This window comes from Balaenoptera ricei, chromosome 2 (genome assembly GCF_028023285.1).
Source record: "Balaenoptera ricei isolate mBalRic1 chromosome 2, mBalRic1.hap2, whole genome shotgun sequence".
NCBI classification, from domain to species: domain Eukaryota; kingdom Metazoa; phylum Chordata; class Mammalia; order Artiodactyla; family Balaenopteridae; genus Balaenoptera; species Balaenoptera ricei.
Window position 1 is genome coordinate 78,389,948 of NC_082640.1, and position 18,336 is coordinate 78,408,283.

At 44.4% G+C, this 18,336-nt stretch overlaps 1 protein-coding gene and 2 long non-coding RNA genes across 17 annotated transcripts in view; 2 read left to right on the forward strand and 1 right to left on the reverse strand.

The window, feature by feature from the left end:
• Nucleotides 1–3,832, forward strand: part of LOC132359353 (uncharacterized) — a 75,324-nt gene extending 71,492 nt beyond the window's left edge. For both annotated transcript variants that reach the window (XR_009500820.1, XR_009500821.1), the window contains exons 3-5: nucleotides 66–228; nucleotides 966–1,019; nucleotides 3,283–3,832. This is a non-coding gene — a long non-coding RNA (uncharacterized LOC132359353). The remainder of the gene's footprint in view (nucleotides 1–65; nucleotides 229–965; nucleotides 1,020–3,282) is intronic.
• Nucleotides 1–18,336, reverse strand: part of MYZAP (myocardial zonula adherens protein) — a 135,961-nt gene that overhangs the window by 47,130 nt on the left and 70,495 nt on the right. For 10 of the 14 annotated variants that reach the window (XR_009500816.1, XM_059913191.1, XM_059913186.1 and 7 more), the window contains 5 exons: nucleotides 16,138–16,290; nucleotides 12,534–12,659; nucleotides 11,056–11,184; nucleotides 6,350–6,429; nucleotides 4,798–4,903 (listed from right to left, as the gene is read on the reverse strand). Coding sequence is in view for 10 of the 14 variants with exons in the window: in XM_059913191.1 (XP_059769174.1) it covers nucleotides 4,798–4,903; nucleotides 6,350–6,429; nucleotides 11,056–11,184; nucleotides 12,534–12,659; nucleotides 16,138–16,290 (594 nt within the window). In the remaining 4 variants the exon portion in view is untranslated. Of the gene's footprint in view, nucleotides 1–4,797; nucleotides 4,904–5,172; nucleotides 5,262–6,349; nucleotides 6,430–11,055; nucleotides 11,185–12,533; nucleotides 12,660–16,137; nucleotides 16,291–18,336 lie in introns of all 14 variants that reach the window. The other 4 variants (XR_009500818.1, XR_009500817.1, XR_009500819.1 and 1 more) reach the window with 2 other exon arrangements.
• Nucleotides 11,851–13,586, forward strand: LOC132359354 (uncharacterized). The gene is made up of 3 exons (XR_009500822.1): nucleotides 11,851–12,139; nucleotides 12,519–12,726; nucleotides 13,344–13,586. It is a non-coding gene; the product is annotated as an uncharacterized LOC132359354 (long non-coding RNA).

The following is an 18,336-nucleotide window of genomic DNA, read 5'->3' on the forward strand; positions in this document are numbered from 1 at the left end:
GTGTCAACGTCCTGTTGACTGAAGATGTTTGAAGATGTGTCAGGTGTTTACTGCTCTGGCTGCAGGTTCCTCCCAGCCTCGTGCTCCTCCCCGATCTCCTGGTTCCTTTAACGGCAAGCTAAAGAACTCAGCCGGATTCGAGACAAAGGACCTAGTCCCAACACGGCTTGTCAACAGAAGAATGAAGCCCAAGGGCAAGGATGACGGGAACTCAGCTAACACCAGGTGGTAAGATCCGTGAGGGCGGGACCACACCTGCCCCGCTCCCCACTGGGTACCCAGCCCCAGCACAGAGAAAATGCCGGTGGGTAACTGGTAAATGGATGGATGAGTGAGTTTCCTCATGAATGCTATCTTTTTCAGGCCCTCTGTATTTTCTGGCAAACCCTTAAAAGTCTAACAGGGGCATATTTGGGCTTGTGTGTGTGTTTGTGTGTGTGTGTGTTTTGTGTCAGATCCAGAACCAGTCAGAAGAACTAGTGATGGGAGGGAGATGACCAATCCCTGTCTAACACCACAAAAGGAGACTTAATTTGGTACAAAGATCTAGCCAAGTGGGGGTATGTGCTCCCACACTTCACGCAAGACACTTTGTATCTTTTCTCAATGAACTTGACCCCATAAGATATATAATCCTTCATTTCAAAAGCGCCCATCCTGCCCCCTTCTTACATGCACAAATCCCTACCGAAATAATACTGTCCCACACAATGAAAAGTCATTACTGAGCTAAGGACTGCAACACCTACGCTGGTTAATTTTTATTCAATATATCGTCATTATTATTATATCATTAATATTATTATCATTATCATTATTATTATTATTAGAAATTACACTCCAGTGAGGTGGAAGTAAATATACTGCTTAACATTTAAGGATTCCAAGAACCTCAGTAATAATACCTGGATGTTTTGAGCTAAAAAAAGAAGCCCATCATTTTAATAAACTAACTTCATTCACAGACACTGTGATTCAGATGACAGCAACAATGGATGGGGACTGGATTCCTACCCCTGGTGAGTGTGAAGCCATCACAGGGACAAGCTTTCAGACTTCATGTGAGGGAAGGAAAACTGTCCCTAACATTGGTGACACGTAAAGGTTGCCTCTATTTCCGGGTCAAATTTGTCTCAATATCTGGGTGGCTGGAGTTCACAGATAGAAAGACACTTCTCAAGTCAGAGTTCGAGATGCCACACGTGACTAATTCAGTTGTCTGGATTTTTCAAAATTTGGTCCAAATGACTTGAACCAATTTAATATGTCTTTGCTGCTTTCACTCATTATGCAAAGCAATGAAAAGGCTGAGATCCTAACAACAGGCACAGCCTAGTAAACAACAGAGAATTCTTTATATAAGGAGCTTCTATCCCGACTTCTCTCCTCATAAAATGCACCCGTGATTAAAGGCTAAATATACTTCCCAGGACAGCCAATACTAGAAATGTTTCCTTTATGTTGAACAGAAAGCTGAAATTTGCCACCCAGTGGCTCCAGCCTGGCTTTGCATTGCAACACAAACAAAAATATATTCCCTCTTCTCCATGACCGTTTTCTAAGATGTGAATTCACCTGTCACGTCTCCCCTTGCCTATCTCTTGCCCAAGTCCTTCAGTCATTTCCTGGATTACTATAGTTCTCAACTCCTTTCCAACCTGATCCTGAACATCTCAATGTGCTCATTTGTCCCTTTTCCATGTTTCTAACTTTTAAAAAAAGTATTCACATAAATGGCTATAGCAATTGAAATTTTAAACCATCCTTTTGTTGTATGAGTTAATACAGTGTACTGGACAAATACATTAATTCTTACCACCTGACTTAAGTAGTTTTTAGTTTAAATTTAGAATTAAAGCTCTCTTCCTCTGTCTCTATCTAAGTGTTGAAACCCAGCTGGCCCCTAGGTGGTGCTCATTCTGACGGTGCCATCCTAAATTTCAGCCTGTGATTTCATTCCCATGGCTGGGTCTTTCAGACCACATCATCAGCACTTAGAGAAGCTCTCTTTGGGAGATATTAAATCACAGGTAGTAAAGCAAGGCTTGGACAGTGATCTTTATATGCTTCCCTATTTTCATATATAAATATTCCCCTACTCCTTTCAAATTGGTATGTCTATTAGAGTCCGGAAGTCACTTAGAAAACAGAATTCTAAACTACTTGAAAATGTCTTTTAAAAAAGACCCCCAATCCAAAAATGGGCAGAAGACCTAAACAGACATTTCTCCAAAGAAGATATACAGATTGCCAACAAACACATGAAAGAATGCTCAACATCATTAATCATTAGAGAAATGCAAATCAAAACTACAATGAGGTATCATCTCACACCGGTCAGAATGGCCATCATCAAAAAATCTAGAAACAATAAATGCTGGAGAGGGTGTGGAGAAAAGGGAACACTCTTGCACTGTTGGTGGGAATGTAAATTGATACAGCCACTATGGAGAACAGTATGGAGGTTCCTTAAAAAACTAAAAATAGAACTGCCATATGACCCAGCAATCCCACTACTGGGCATATACCCTGAGAAAACCATAATTCAAAAAGAGTCATGTACCAAAATGTTCACTGCAGCTCTATTTACAATAGCCAGGACATGGAAGCAACCTAAATGTCCATCATCGGATGAATGGATAAAGAAGATGTGGCACATATATACAATGGAATATTACCCAGCCATAAAAAGAAATGAAATGGAGGTATTTGTAATGAGGTGGATGGAGTTAGAGTCTGTCATACAGAGTGAAGTAAGTCAGAAAGAGAAAAACAAATACAGTATGCTAACACATATATATGGAATCTAAGGAAAAATAAAGGCCATGAAGAACCTAGTGGCAAGACGGGAATAAAGACACAGACCTACTAGAGAATGGACTTGAGGATATGGGGAGGGGGAGGGGTGAGATGTGACAGGGTGAGAGAGTGTCATGGACATATATACACTACCAAATGTAAAATAGATAGCTAGTGGGAAGCAGCCGCATAGCACAGGGAGATCAGCTCGGTGCTTTGTGACCACCTAGAGGGGTGGGATGGGGAGGGTGGGAGGGAGGGAGATGCAAGAGGGAAGAGATATGGGAACATATTGTATATGTATAACTGATTCACTTTGTTATAAAGCAGAAACTAACACACCATTGTAAAGCAATTATACTTCAATAAAGATGTTTAAAAAAAAAAAAAAAAAAGACTAATCATTAAACCCTTACAGATGATAACTCAATCAGAAGCCAACGCATATGAGGTTTTGTTCACCGGTTCTCTAATATTCGACAGGGAAACAATGCAGACAGCACCCGGTGGTGAGGCGGGAGAAATGGAGTGCCCCACAGCCAAGGAGCCCCACGGGGAAATGAGGGACAGCCTTGCCCCAGACTTCATGTGTGTGAAGTTCAGAAGCAGAAAAGCTATGATCTAACAGCCATGGTTCCGGAGATGCTAAATGTGACAAAGCAATGCTTTTCCTTGGGAAACATACTCCTGACATCTACTCAGTGCTGATATGCGGCAAGACCTACCCATCCCTGTTGCTGGCACTGCTCCTGCCTGGCAGTGCCAAGGAACTGTGAAAGTGCATGCGGGGTTTCCTCATCTGAGCCTTTGTTCCCCATTCTCTTATTCTACTGAGCCCTGAGACTGACACACAGGCCAATCACAGTGTGTGACTGGGTTTCTCATTTGGGAGCAGATTTTATCTCATGTGTACGTTTATCCTACACACAATAAAAAACGGTGTCCCTCCCCATCCTCACGATTCCCTGACCTTAACCCCACTCATAGCTCCAACATTTTAGGGATTAATAAAAAAGATATACGTTTAATCTTCTATTTGTCTATCATATGTGTAAATTATTTATTAGAAGTAGATATACTTTGAATTTTAATAATACATTAACAGATAAATTTTCAGAGTTGTGCTTAATATAAATTTTTTTTTCCAGTTTTTCCACTGCCAACCAAATGGTTAATTAAATTGAAACCTTTTCTTTGCAAGTGAGAGAATTAGTCCCTAGGGAATCCTTATCACCTTGTTAGTACTAACTGTTCTTATTTCCATCTGATTGTTTAATCGAGCAAGAAAAATACACTAATGTGTGATGAGCTGTACACAGCATGGACTTTCTCCTGTGGAGCATCACCACGAGAGAGACAGGGACAGTGACACAAGTTAAAAGAAACTTTCTTCCTCTTAGAGAAATATAAAAGTTCAACTTACCTGTTTTTTCATTTAGAAAAACAGGATAGTAAACTATGTCCAGCATACAGTAAGCCTAAAACTTGCTTTCATGTTACATAGACAGTTAAGGAGAAAAAGGATAGTAGAAAAGAGAAAAAAACGAAGAAAAAGGGACAGACAGGGAAAGGGAATGACAGAGACACACCAGACGTGGAGAAAGGACAAAAGCAGGAGCAGGAGGAGAGGCAGGCAGGTCCCGGGGTGCAGAGACCTGAGCCGAAGTGAACTGTTCTTGTCACACCCTTTGGTCCCTGAGCTGCAGGCACCCATAAAGGGTACTGCTGTCCTGTGTAGGTGAGTGAGCTTATGAACTGCACCTTCCAGCTTTCTTAACTGTAACCCTTTCATCTGGGGACAGCCCTCTTTTAGAGGGATCATCACCAGTCCACAGGGGACATATGAGGACCTTCTCCTCTGGGCCAAGATGGCAGTGGCCTGAGCTAGTTCACCGTGAGCCACAGAAGAGGGAGCTGAGAGTCGTATCTGGCTCTAGGGCTGAAGTGTCCCGACCACAGGAAGCAATCCCGGGCCCAAGACCTTTCACAGGGGCTTACCTCCTCAACCATCTGCTTGACTTTCTTCTGCTGGCAATGCACCATGTCATCTAGGTGTCGGATCCGCTCCCGGAGGCTGGCTGACGCCTCCTCCAGCCGCTGATACCTAACACAAATAGAAGAAAGCGCAAGTGAATCCTCAAGCAAAGCAGCAAGAGCAGCGCCCAGAGTCACCGCTTGAAGGGAATATTGCCCAGAACAAGACGCACTCTTCCTACTTTGTGTGTATCCTAGTTTATTAACTACCAGTCGACCACCCCACTGTAGAAGGAAGATAGGACCATTTTTCAAGTTCCCACTTGCAAGTTTTACCCTGTATAAGGACAGTTACTATACTTTCCAGGGGCTGAGAGACAATTTTTTTGCACCACTTACAGATATGAGAGGCTTTTTCTTTTTGGGTTAATACAGCATTGGAACATCCAGTAATTACCACGATCAGGAAAACAGAGAAGGAGAAGAATCTAGCAACACAACAAAATATCTGAAATCAAGTGGCAGAGTCCTGGAAAGTCAGGAATTACAATTGTTCCATATATCATTTATTTTGAGAAAATGGGAAATATGCTGGAAGACCCTCTCTCCATCAAAACAGAGCAGACCACCTCATAATACATTTCATACTTTAAAAAAAAAAAACACAAATTATCCTCAGACTTTACTTGGTTCAAATAAACCAAAGGAACCAGCAGATGGACCCTACAGTCCTTTGGGGCCACTGGACTGGAGCACGGACGAAGGGTCTGGTGGTCTGCTTACCACTTCCCATCTCTGCCAGGTCCCTCCTCAGCACTATGTTAAAGACTAGGAAAGATCCCTATAACTCTGCAAACTCTGAAGTTGCATAAGAGGAAGGAGAACAGGTATTTTTTCAGCACATACTGTGTGGCAGGCAGTACACCCAGCAGTTCCCTCACAATAATACCCCAATGAGATGGGCACTCTTCGCATCATTACAACTCTCCCCACTTGAAAAAAGAATTCCCATTTTACAGAGAAGCAAAGAATCTCAGGGTTGTTAAGTAACTTGCTCAAATGCTCAAAGCATCCCAACCTTGTTTTCCTTCACTAGAGGGCCGTGCGTGGCCTCGCTGCCTTCTGGTTTCCAGAAGAGGCCGTGGACTGCTCCTGCATTTCCCATGCAGGGCTTTATACACTCATAGCCAGAGGACAAGGCAAGGTTTCACTGAGGAATGTTTGGAAACAAAGACATTGTAAAATTAGTTTCCATGGCAATGGTATTAGTCACTCTTGAGTTTTCTCATCAACAAGGTGCATCCTGTGGAGCTCAAGGTTATGGAGAACATTTATAGACTGAACTCTGGCACTTGTGACCGGCTTTGATGTGTTCCACTGCACTAACAACCAGCCCTGGGTTGTAAGATGTGGCTGGAAGCTCCACGTTGGAAGCTCCCAGTCCAATGTTTTGCATGTATCAGTCTGCAATGGGTGACGACCAAACGAATGACAATGCAAGGACCAAGTGAGCCCACAAAAACACAGCGTGTCCACCATCTAAATCCTTTACAAGACAAAGGGCATTACATCTTACCTTTCTTTGTCAGAATTGGTAATTTCTGTTGACATTTCTGTTTCATGCTCCAGGAGCTGGAGTTGAAGTTGATGGCGTTCCTAAAACAGACAGACGCTAATATTTAATCGATGGATCCCAAGTTGGCTGGAGAATGTACAGCAAGCAACTCCAGCACTAGTGAATTCAAGTCTATGTGACACCCATGGGTTTTATACACCCACTTGCCAGGGTCCAAACAAAGCTCAAAATGTCAAATTTACTGGTGCGTATTTATAGATGTATTTATGAGTCAGAGACAAATATCCTGGATAAAGCCATTCAAGATTTATTTTTTTAAAAGCATTTCATCAGCCCAGGCTCAGATGTCTTGTGAAAATTTATGGTTCTAAATAATGTTAATCAATACTCTAAATCAGTGGCCTGTGATACTACAAATTTCTTGGGATTATTTTCTGAATCATCAAGAGGGTCTGGACTTCTGTAATATCCTATAAATTAACTGGGATGGTGTGTACATGGGTGTGTTCACTGGTAAAACTACATTGTGAAAATCAGAATAAGAGTCCCCCAACGGTGTCCACATCCTAATCTCTGAAATTTGTGAATATGTTGCCTTCCATGGATAAAGGAACTTTGCAGCCGTGATTAAGTTATGATCTTGAAAATGGGGAGATTATCCTGGATTATCTAGTTGGGCTCGTATTGGAAGGAAGAAGTAGGGTTAGAGTCAGAAACAGACAAAGACTGGGAGATGCTACAATGCTGGCTTTGAAGCTGGAGGATGGGGCCATGAGCCAAGGAATATAGTCAGTCTCTAGAAGGGAACAAAGGCTAGGAAATGGATTCTCCTCTAGAGCTCCCAAAAGGAAGCCAGCCCTGCCAACACCTTGATTTTAGGACTTCTGACCTCCAGAACTAAGAACGATAAATCCATGATGCTTTAAGCCTCTAACTGTGGTAAACTGTTAGAGTTTCAATAGGAAACCAATTCATGTATCAAGCTGTGCACTTAAGATTTGTACACTTTGCTGTGTGTGTGTGTGTGTGTATATATATATATATATATATATATATATATAAATTTAGAAGTTTACCTAAAATAAATAATATAAGGGACTTCCCTGGTGGTCCAGAGGTTAAGAATCTGCCTTCCAATGCAGGGGACGCAGGTTCGATCCCTGGTCGGAGAACTAAAATCCCACATGCCATGGGGCAACTAAGCCCGCGTGCTCTACTGCCCACGCGCCACAACTAGAGAGAAGCCGGTGCCCCGCAACAAAAGATCCCGCACACCGCAATGAATATCCCGCGTGCCGCAACTATGACCCAACGCAGCCAAACAAACAAATAACTAAATTTTTTTTTAAAGTAATATAAAATCTGGACACATTTCTTTGAACAAAGTGGAAAATATTAATAAAAATGTAGTGCCCGTCACAACCAAAATTGCCCTAGAAATGTTACAGATGAGAGTATAATAAATTTCCTTACAATGAAGTTTATCAAATCCTGCTCATTAATTGGGAGGAGACTATTCTACTTTAGGTCCTTCTCTAAGTATGGCCGTGCTTCATCTTTAACCTCAGAAGTTCTCCCCAACAAGCTCTGGCTACTTATACACATTCCAAACGTCTTTTCCACCAAATATTCAAAGCAGATCCTTGAAACTTTAGCCCCCTCAACTTCTGAAGCTGTAAGCAGTGGCAGGCCAAGGGTAGACCAGAGTGGGGAGCAGTCCACCACGGGAGGAAGGGCGTGTTATCATCGATGTACTTAGAATAATGAAGGAAGACCGACTTTTCAGTGGGGTTTTATTACTGCTTTTAAATCTCTACAGCGAATGCACATTCTTACTGTCCCCATGGGTTCTGCCACTGGCTGGAAGTTTACATTAGCCCTGAAATAATAATGATGACTCTTTAACAAGCAAGCCTTCCCTCAGACTCCCCAAAAAGCTGTCTTAAAGTAGGGCAAGGGGCTTCCCTGGTGGCGCAGTGGTTGAGAATCTGCCTGCCAATGCAGGAGACACGGGTTCGAGCCCTGGTCTGGGAGGATCCCACATGCCGCGGAGCAACTGGGCCCGTGAGCCACAACTACTGAGCCTGCGCGTCTGGAGCCTGTGCTCCGCAACAAGAGAGGCTGCGATAGTGAGAGGCCCGCGCACCGTGATGAAGAGTGGCCCCCGCTCGCCGCAACTAGAGGAAGCCCTCACACAGAAACGAAGACCCAACACAGACATAAATAAATAAATTAATTAATAAATGAATTAAAAAAAAAGAATATGAGAAGGCAAGCCACAACGAGAAAATATTTGCAAAACATATATCTGACAAAGAACTCGCATGCAGAATATATAAAAGAACTCAAGCTAATCAGTAACAAGAAGACAAAACAACCCAATAAAAAAAAAAAATTGCCAAAAAAAAAAAAAAGTAGGGCAAGGCCTAACTTACAGCACACTTTAAAATTTGATTTTTTTCTAAATTGAGGTACAACAAATCTTAAGTGAGTATTGCACAATCAGTACATTTGTATACACATTAGCTGGTGAAACCACCACTGCGATCAAGGCATAGAATATTATCTATTCTGCAGAAGGGTCTCTGATAGAACACATTCCTTACAAGACTTCTACTGATCAGGAAAAAAAGGGGGTTGGCACACAATGCTGAGAACAGTAAACTAAGGGATATAGCACAGAAGCCATTCAAAAGCACATGGTTTGTCCTCGAGAAAAATCCAAAAATAGGTGAGAACAGGAATACAAACTCTGTGGGCATGCTGTTCACATCCTGTGTGACAGAGATTTGGCACGGGTCCTGCTGTCCCAGATTCATCCCTGAAGGGGGAAAAATAGTAAATGGGTAATCTAATCTTAGCTAAATAAAGCAAGCATTTCGCTAGCTTAAATGGGAAAGATTAAGAGGAAGGACAATAGATTTTCAATCACTAAAGAGAAAGCAAAGAGGACGTGGGGAACATTTTGTGTCACACAAATGCTGGCAGGGCCGGCCGGCCTTACCGACACCACCCTGGCCCCCCAGCCATATGGCCCTGACCCGGGCTCCACGTGGACATCAGTGGGAAAAAGCTGGGAACTTTCAGAATCGCAAGGGTACAAAGAAACTCAGCTATAGAACAGGTCCAGCTGGAAAAGAAGCTGACACCAGGGGCAGACATTTATGCAAGTAACAACATAAAAATCAGAGCCACACATTTGTGAGCCCCGACTTTATGTACGCTAGGCACCGCGCTGAGCATTTGGCACGGATTTTCCTCGTGTTCTCCTCACAGAAGGCCTAAGAGTAAGAATTACTATCGTCAGCATTTTACAGAAGAGGAAACTGAATTTGGAAAAGTCAAGTAACCGCCCACAACGAGAAAGAGAAGCAAGACTCAAACCCTAGGTCTGTCTGATCCTAAAACCCATATTCTTAACCAGCACACGGACAGTCTCTCTGTACATCTCCCCATGCTGCCCGCTCACCTGGCTTCTGTTTGCTGCAGGACAATCTGTCACCCAGCGCGAGTATATGCTTTAACCAGTGCCGTCTGCTGTTGTCGGAGAGCGGTGATGTGGGAGATAGCTCACCCACGTTCTAGAAAATGCCCTCGTTGCCCAATCGTCACGACTGCCACCTCCAGCCAATGCTGATGTTACCCCTAACCATACCCGCTCTTCAATACCGCATGGGATTCTGCTTTCCCAGAGGGTGGAGGCGAAATTGTAACTGACCCTCTATTTGCTCAAGTCCCTCCCCAAAAAAGATGTTACCCAAAACAGGAGCCCCCCACCAGCCCCGAAGCTCCACAGTATTGCATTTAAGGCTGTTCCCAAGCTGCTTACGCCTCCCTTGTCGGGACGGTGGAGGGGATCATGCCGCAGACACCACGGGTCAGCCCTCTTCTCAGAATCACCCGGGAGCCCAGCTGCTGACCCTGCTCACACTGTCACTCCCCCTCCCTCCATCGTCAGCCTGGGGATTCTCAGCATCCAGCGTGAGTGAGTTAAGGGATGCTGATGGGTCAGGTCTTGGCCGGTCAGTGCTGTTCTGCAAACTCATGCCACTAGAGGCCCACTTTCCAGGAAGCAGCCACAGCTCTAGCCTTCAACTACCCCCCTCCCCCCGCAGCGAGCCATCACCTGCTAAAGGTCACCGCCCTTTCTCTCTCTTCTTTTTTCTCTTTCCTCTCTCCCACACCTCCTTCCCGTTTCTCCACTTCCTGCCTCATTTCCAGGCTCCCTCTTCCCTTTCTCTAGACTGGCTCATTATCCGGGCAGAGCTCCTGCCTTCTGCAGGCCTCCCCCCAAACCCACAGAGAAAGGCAGTGTCCCCCACTCCGACACAGAGTGTCAGAGAAAAGCCAACCCTTCAGACCCAGGCAGGGCTTGGGGTGTCGCTGTGACGTCGAAATAGGGCTTGCCTGCTCAACAAGTAATCTAAGTTCATGCTTGGGGCCCCAGCAAAGCAGGGCTGCTAAAATATTAGCTTCTGTAAATAATTTGATACGTAATGTTTTTTGAAGCATCAAAATTTTCACCATGGGAAAAATTAGAACTTTGTGGGACTTCCTTATACTTTCTTTTACAGTTTTCTCTTTGTTTTTTTCAAGTCACAAATTGCAGGGATGAGGGCTTCTCATACTTTGGGGCAGGCCTGCAGGGGACCTGCGGCACCGCAAGGGAGGCTGGGTGAGGGGCCCCGGGCCCCAAGCTGTGTTACCTTCTCCATGTGCTCAATCAGCCTGTCCAGCTCCCCGATCCTCTGGTCCTTCTCCTCTAGGCTGGTCTCTGCCACTTGCATCTTTTTATTGGCTTCTTCAATGGCTTTCAGAAAACTATTGGTTTCTTCCTGCAAAAGAAATGTACTCTCCTCAGCAGAGCGTGGAGTAGCTACCAATCAGGGTCCAAACAGCTCAGGCCTGGCTAAATCATCATGTCTCTTTAAAAGCATGACCTGGGGGCCTAGAAGTGTCTCACAGATCATGAACTCAAATTCCAGGATTCTGGTTCTCACCCATGAATAAAGACACATTGCATGGCTTTTTTTTTTTTTTTTTTTTAATTTTTAATTTTTTTTATTTTTGGCTGCGTTGGATCTTCGTTGCTGTGTGCGGGCTTTCTCTGGTTGCGGCGAGCGGGGGCTACTCTTCGTTGCGGTGCGCAGGCTTCTCATTGCAGTGGCTTCTCTTGTTGCGGAGCACAGGCTCTAGGCGCACGGGCTTCAGTAGTTGTGGCACGTGGGCTCAGTAGTTGTGGCTCGCGGGCTCTAGAGCACAGGCTCAGTAGTTGTGGCGCACGGGCTTATTTGCTCCGCGGCATGTGGGATCTTCCCGGACCAGGGATCGAACCCGTGTCCCCTGCATTAGCAGGCGGATTCTTAACCACTGCGCCACCAGGGAAGCCTGCATGGCTTTTTAATGGGCCTACTTATTTTTTCTCCTTTTTTTCCCCTTGGGTCTTTATGTCTAAAAAGAGCCTACAAATGTTATTTATCCCCTGACTAGGTGCTCAGAGTGTCACACAACCTAAACGGAATTAGGGTTGGATCTGGAATTGAATGCAGAATGCCCAGATCTTTCTCCCATATTGCAAAGCGCCGACTCAGGCAATCAATCAGCACATGTATTAAGCCGGTGAGGACACAAGATAAGGCAGAATGGAGTCCCTGCCTTCAAGGAATTTATGCTCTTCCAGAGAAGCCAAGATGTGAGACATACAGCCCAGCTCCAATAACACGGACAAGAGAATTCCATGGCAAAGAGCAGAGAAAGTGTGGCTTTCCCAAGGACAGAGGACACTTGCAGGTGTGTGAGTGGGAAAGACTTCATTCGTGGAGATGCTGGCATCTTCGGGGCTCTCAGGGAGCGTAGGTAGGATCAAGGACGGGCAAGGAAGAGCAAATGGAGTGAGAAAGGGCGTGGCTGCAGCTAAGCCCAGGATCTGCTCGGATGCTGGCAAACGGTCAGACCAGCTAGAGAAAGGGGTGATTGAGGACTATTCCAAGCAGGGAAGGTGGTGAGTAAAGGAAGGGAGGGAGAACGGAGAGCAGTGAATCGGCAAATAATAAATTCCTAGACCCGTCACCCACGTTAGAGCCCACTAACTCCCCTCTGAGCACAAACCCTACCACGTAAAGCTCACCAACAATAACGCACCCCAAACTCTCTGCTACCCCATCAGCAGGTAGGACATACACACCAGGAGCGCCTCTTTCTCGGCACTGTGCCTCTGCTGCTCTTCGTGCAGCCTTTCTTCGTACTGGCTGTACAGCTTCCTGGTCATCTCTCTCATCACCTCCGCGTTGGCTTCTTGGGAGGATTCCACCTGCAGAGAGACTCACTTCAGAGCTACAACTCTGGCGGGCTCAGGGGGAATCCACACCTTTCACTCTGTAGGTATCAAGTGTGGACTCACGGGGGAGTGGACCCATGCCCCAGGGTTCTGCAGGAGACAGAGGCAGCAGGAACTAACGGGCAAAGAGGTACAAGGAAGAAGGAAAAGGGGTGAGCAGGTGCAGAGAAAATTAAAAGTGGCCCCTTACACTAATTTACTTGATATTATCTGGAAAAGGTGCTCCACAGGAGGGAATTTTTCAGAAGGCAGAAACGTACCTCTCTAAGTGCCAACCTTGCCCCCCAAATTTAGCCATTTTTAAACTGAATTCTCTAAAATGTATCATGCTCCACTGTCTTATTGACCTCTTTCTTCAATGACTCTCCCTGTCTAATGTTCTTTTGCTCCTGAAATTTTTATCATCTTTTATTCTATCAGTTTTAACAAACCTTTTTCTCTAGTTAATATATCCACACTCTAATTGGCCTCAGAAAGATATGCTTTTTAAATTCTTCAGTATTCTACTGTGGGCTGAAAATAAGACCACTACGTTATTAGAGTTGGGTCAGAGTCCTACAAATTAAAAAGTAAAAAGGTTTGCTATAGGAGGAAGGAGGGAGTTAAAGAGAAAAGAGGAGATTACAGATATTGATGTTCTATTTCTTTGTTTTGCAGATTTAACTTTGAAACCAAGTAAATAATTTGTCTGTTATAAATATTAAATTTTAAACAATTATCTACCAAGATCATTCACTGGGACAAGAACAGACCTTTCAACAAAATGGTGCTGGGATGATCAGATTTGTCACATACAAAAGAATGAAGTTGGATCCCTAATACACCATATACAAAAATTAACGCGAAATGGACTAAAGGCTTAAATGTGAAAGCCAAAACTATAAAACTCTTAGAAGAAAACCATAAGGCAAATCTTTGTGACCTTTGATTAAAATTAGATATGACACCAAAAGCACAACTGATGAAAAAGAGATAAATAAGACTTCATCAATATTCAATATTAAAAACTTCCGTGCTTCAAAGGATAGCATCAAGAAATTGAAAAGATAACACCTAGACTGGGGGGAAATATTTGCAAATTATTTATCTAATAACTTGTATCTGGAATATATGAAGAAATTTTACAACTCAATAATAAAATATAAATAACCCAATTTAAAAATAGGCAAAGGATCTGACAGACACTCCAGAGAAGATATCCAAATGACCAATAAGCACAAAACATGATACTTAACATCATTAGTTATCAGGGAAATGCAAAACTACAATGAGCTTCACACCTACGAGGATGACTATAATCAATAACAGAGAGTAACCAGTGTTGGCAAGGATGGGGAGAAATTGCAATCCTCTTACATGGCTGGTAGGAATGTAAAATGGTGCAGGCATACCTCTATGTTACCTTTCATATTGTTTGACTTTTCCCCCCAGGTGCATACATTACTTTAAAAAAAATTTTAAGTCAGAAAAGCAGGAAGGCCTTTGACGAGAAGCTGCCCACATGGAGTTGAAGCCATCACATTAGTTGCACTGGCCAATCAGTCTCTAGGAAACACTTAAGCTCATATAAGAAATCTGGACTCATCCTTTCCATACCTTTGTGCTTTTCCAAATGTTGTGTTTGGAAACATTCCCATCTGGTTTGAGGGACCTTAGCTGGGGACTCCTGGGGGCTTGCACAGGCCTAGCTTAGGAGACGAGAAAAAGTAGAGCCGTGGGCAAGCAGGCTTATGTTGGGAGTGGCTGGTGTTTCCTTTCTTCCCCGGCCCTGCCCTCACCTGTGAACTTCAGGCCATTGATTTTATGACTCTGAAGGTTTGTGTCCCCTCCTTCCAGCTTACTGCTTGTTTAAGAGAGCTGAGTTAGCTGTGTAGGTAACCTCTGGATGAGTAAGGTGTACTACAACCCGGATAGGCTACATGATGTTTACTCCAAAGACGGGACAAAAGTCTCTCTTGATGCCCTCTCAATCTCCCCCTCTCATCACTAGGCAAGTTTTGGTACCAAGAAACCACAAAATGGGAAACCCTGAACAGAGGTTATCATTAGGTGAAAGAGACCCAGCGTGTCCTGCACTCCATCTCCACTTCTAGAATGGGCTCTGTCCCTCACGTCCTGTTTATACTGCATCCAGGTCACATGAAATACTCTGAGACCCGTCACTTTTGTAATTTGGGGGGTGTGGGGCTGGGTAAAGTAAAGCATTAGTCTCTAAAACAGGCAATTGAGGACTGGATTTAGAGGCTTGGTCTCCCTGACACCACAGCACCTCTGCAACAGACACGGATGCAGAACACAGGTGCAGAGAGTAGATACTCAGGACATATTTGTGGAATGAACGACTGCATAGAGATCCTACCTTGAGGAAAAGACTCCAAACAGTCATTTCAGAATTTTTCAGCAACAAACGCCTTTTTTTCCAAAGTAACTCTTACGCAGAAATACAATATATGAAAAAGTAGAAGAGCATCCCTGTTTGAAGTGAAAGCAAAGAGGAGCTGGTTGACTGTGTAGCTCTCTGGTCCCTCCCCTTTCCCAGGTGGTTGTGTTTGGCCAAGTGGGTGGTGATGCCACAGCCTGTGGGGCAGCCATCACAGAGGCTACACAGTGTGGCGTGGTGGCCCATGCTCCCTATCAGCTGTCCCTGAGGCGGCCCATAGGTAGGGGACCACGTGGCCCAGTTTGTTCCCCTAACTAAATTCTTAATAGCACCTCCCTTCACTCCTGAACATACTCTGGTTTGAGCAATAAATCACATGGTACACTACCCATAACACACTCTCCCCTAGAATAGCCTAAGGCTGTGTTGAACACAATCTGAAAAGCACAGGCTTAAATAAAAACAAATCCATTCAGGAAATAATTTGTTGAGTGACTTCTGTGAGCCATTCGTGGGTCGGTTCCTGGAAGTTTCAAAGCTGGAAGGAGCACTGACATCTCCAGGGCCTTAGAGGCTGAGCTGAGGAATAAGCACGACCTGGGGGCAGGAGGGACACTGCCCAGAGTCCTTGGTCATCCATCCATTTTCTTCCTGGGGGCCCTTCAGCTCTTCATTGTCAAACCAGACAATGAGGCCTTGGAACCTCAGAGAGAATCTAGACAGTGAAGCTTCTGAAGTCCCAGACCTGTGGGCAGCCCCAGGGTCCTCTCGGTACATAAGAGCAGTGCCACGATGAGGTCTCAGTAGCCCTTGAGGCCACTGGAACAAAGGCAGGAGAGCCCAACAGGGGTATATACAGGGTACCCCCGATCTGCACTGACAGCTGTGAACACAGAAACCGCCTCAGTCCCTTCAAGTCAAATCCTGTGGCGCTGGCCACAAAAAGGGTGGGGAAGCCCAACAAAGAAGAGAAGAGAGCAAGGGAAATGGGAGACTTGGCGATGGGAGAAGAGAGAAAAGAAGGAGAGAAGAGAGAAAGGTTAGCAGGAAATCTACATTGCTGTACTTTACCTTCATTTTCAGCAGCTGGTTTTCCACTTGTGCTACCTCTAACTGCCTCTGCTTTTCCCGCAGCTTGTCCATGGAGGCTTCATGTGTCTGCTGCAGATTTCTGATTTGTTCCTTAATGTTGCTATTCTCCAAAGTAACATCCACAAGGGTTTTCTGTCAGGATGAAAATAAAAACCAGATCTAGCGGTGTGAGAAAACATGGCCAGAGTCATACACCGGGACATCCCTTTGTCATTAACGGCTGAGGGAGACATCGGCCCACAGGAGCTGCAAGCCTGGGACCCTGGTGTTAGAGCGCCTGAGGGCCCCCCTGGTGGCCGGGAGGTCTGCCGCCCTGTACTTGGGTGGGCCAGCCAGCTTTCCCCCGTAACATGCCATGGCTGCTGCTAACACCGCTTGCCACTGCTTAGGATGGATGGAAATGGATTAAAACACTTTTCCAAGAAAACACGTTCGTAATATGTAATTTCACATGGAAAAAAATTGGGTTTGAAAACAGTAAGTACAGAAGAATCCCATTTTGAAAAAAATAATGCATAAGCATCTGTCCAAATGTATTCATGCCTAGAAAAAAAAAAAAAAAACTAGAAGGAGTCACTAAAATCCAAATAACGATTTTCACTATGGGATAGGATTATAGATGGTATTCATTTTCTTCTTTGTATCTTCCATATTTTCCATATTCCCAAACTGAAATCAGAAAACAAAATACGTGTTTTATAAAATGGAGATATTCCCCTTTTTTCTTAAACAGGTTGTTTACTTCTGTACTTCTAGACGAGCTGCCAGGGCAGCGACAACAGGGCTGAGGTTACTGTAATGCGTGCAAATGCTTCACCTCCCTCACTCAGGCGGAGAAGGGCAGTGATGAAGGGAGGGGCAGGGAGCCGAGTCTGTGACTCAGACAAGTGCCTGACAAGTGTCAGAAGCCTGTTGCTTATCGCTCCAGGCTGCCCACTGGAGCAGGAATGCTTAAATTAATATAGCTGCTATTTCATGCTGCAGGTTACTTGCTTAACTCTCCTTACAGAGAAATGGTTTCCACAACCCCAGAATTTCTACCACCAGACACAGGTTTATGGGCACCTTCTACCACCTCCTGAAGTCACCTACAACTTTATATTAGAAGATCTGGAAACTCTGGTGTCGAACACACTTCCTAACACCTGAGTCCTCTTTGTAGATGACCAGCCTCTGAAGCTCCTCCACTCCTTAGCCTCCACTTTGGATAATAAGCCTCATTTCTAAACCTATTCGAATCAGTAGAAAGGATTTTCAATAGTGGTAAATAGGTATTAAAGAAAATGCAGAAGCCATTTGAAAGTTGGAATCACAGAACATTGGAGATGCAAGGAGCCTTAGAAACCATCTGGCCAACCACCCTCTCTCCAAGTCCCACTGGCTTTACAGAGACCGGTCTTGTGCTCAGAACCCATATCTGGACCAAGAGACCAGGGCTGTAGCCCTGGACTAGCTATACACTTTGTTCAAGTCATTTCTGTTGGCCTCAGTTTGTTTATCCATAAAACAAGGGGGTTGGAGATCATCTCAATAGTGCTTTCCAGCTTTGACATTCTATAAAATCAAACCAAGGATCTGGTCTCGTCAGTAATAATGAAAATGGGGTAGACTAGACAATGGAAGAAATAAGAAGCCAACTATTTTCAGACTCAGTTGAGTTTCCTGGCCATGAGGTGATGTGTTTCTTTCCTCTGCTCCTCCCTCTTCCCCAGCCTCCACCCCCTTCTTTTTTTGTTTTTTTAAACAACAGTTTTTAATCTTTTCATTATAAGGCTCCTCTGTCTACCCTGGAATAAGAGACTAGACTGTAACTAGAAATCAGTCAGGGTCCCTGGGTTAGGGTGGATCCTGTTCTAACAGTTGACCTCTGAAGTAAATGCCTGGCGTGTCAGGGGTGTGGACAAAAATGTTGCCTGCCATTCCAGTAAACAATGACTGTTGCCCACCATCAAGTCATCAGCCACCACAGTCCACCCAACAGTGTGCCCTGAGGGGGATTCAAGATGGAAAAAAGCAGGAAACTAGCCCTAGATAGTTAAGATGCAAACCAAAGAAATAATTTTGATGACCCCAGACTCTTACATCTTCTTATACATAGAAAAGCACTAAAAACATTAACTGAAGATGTCTGTTTTTTTGTGATTAACAGTAACCTTCTGATGTTTGGCTACATTTTTT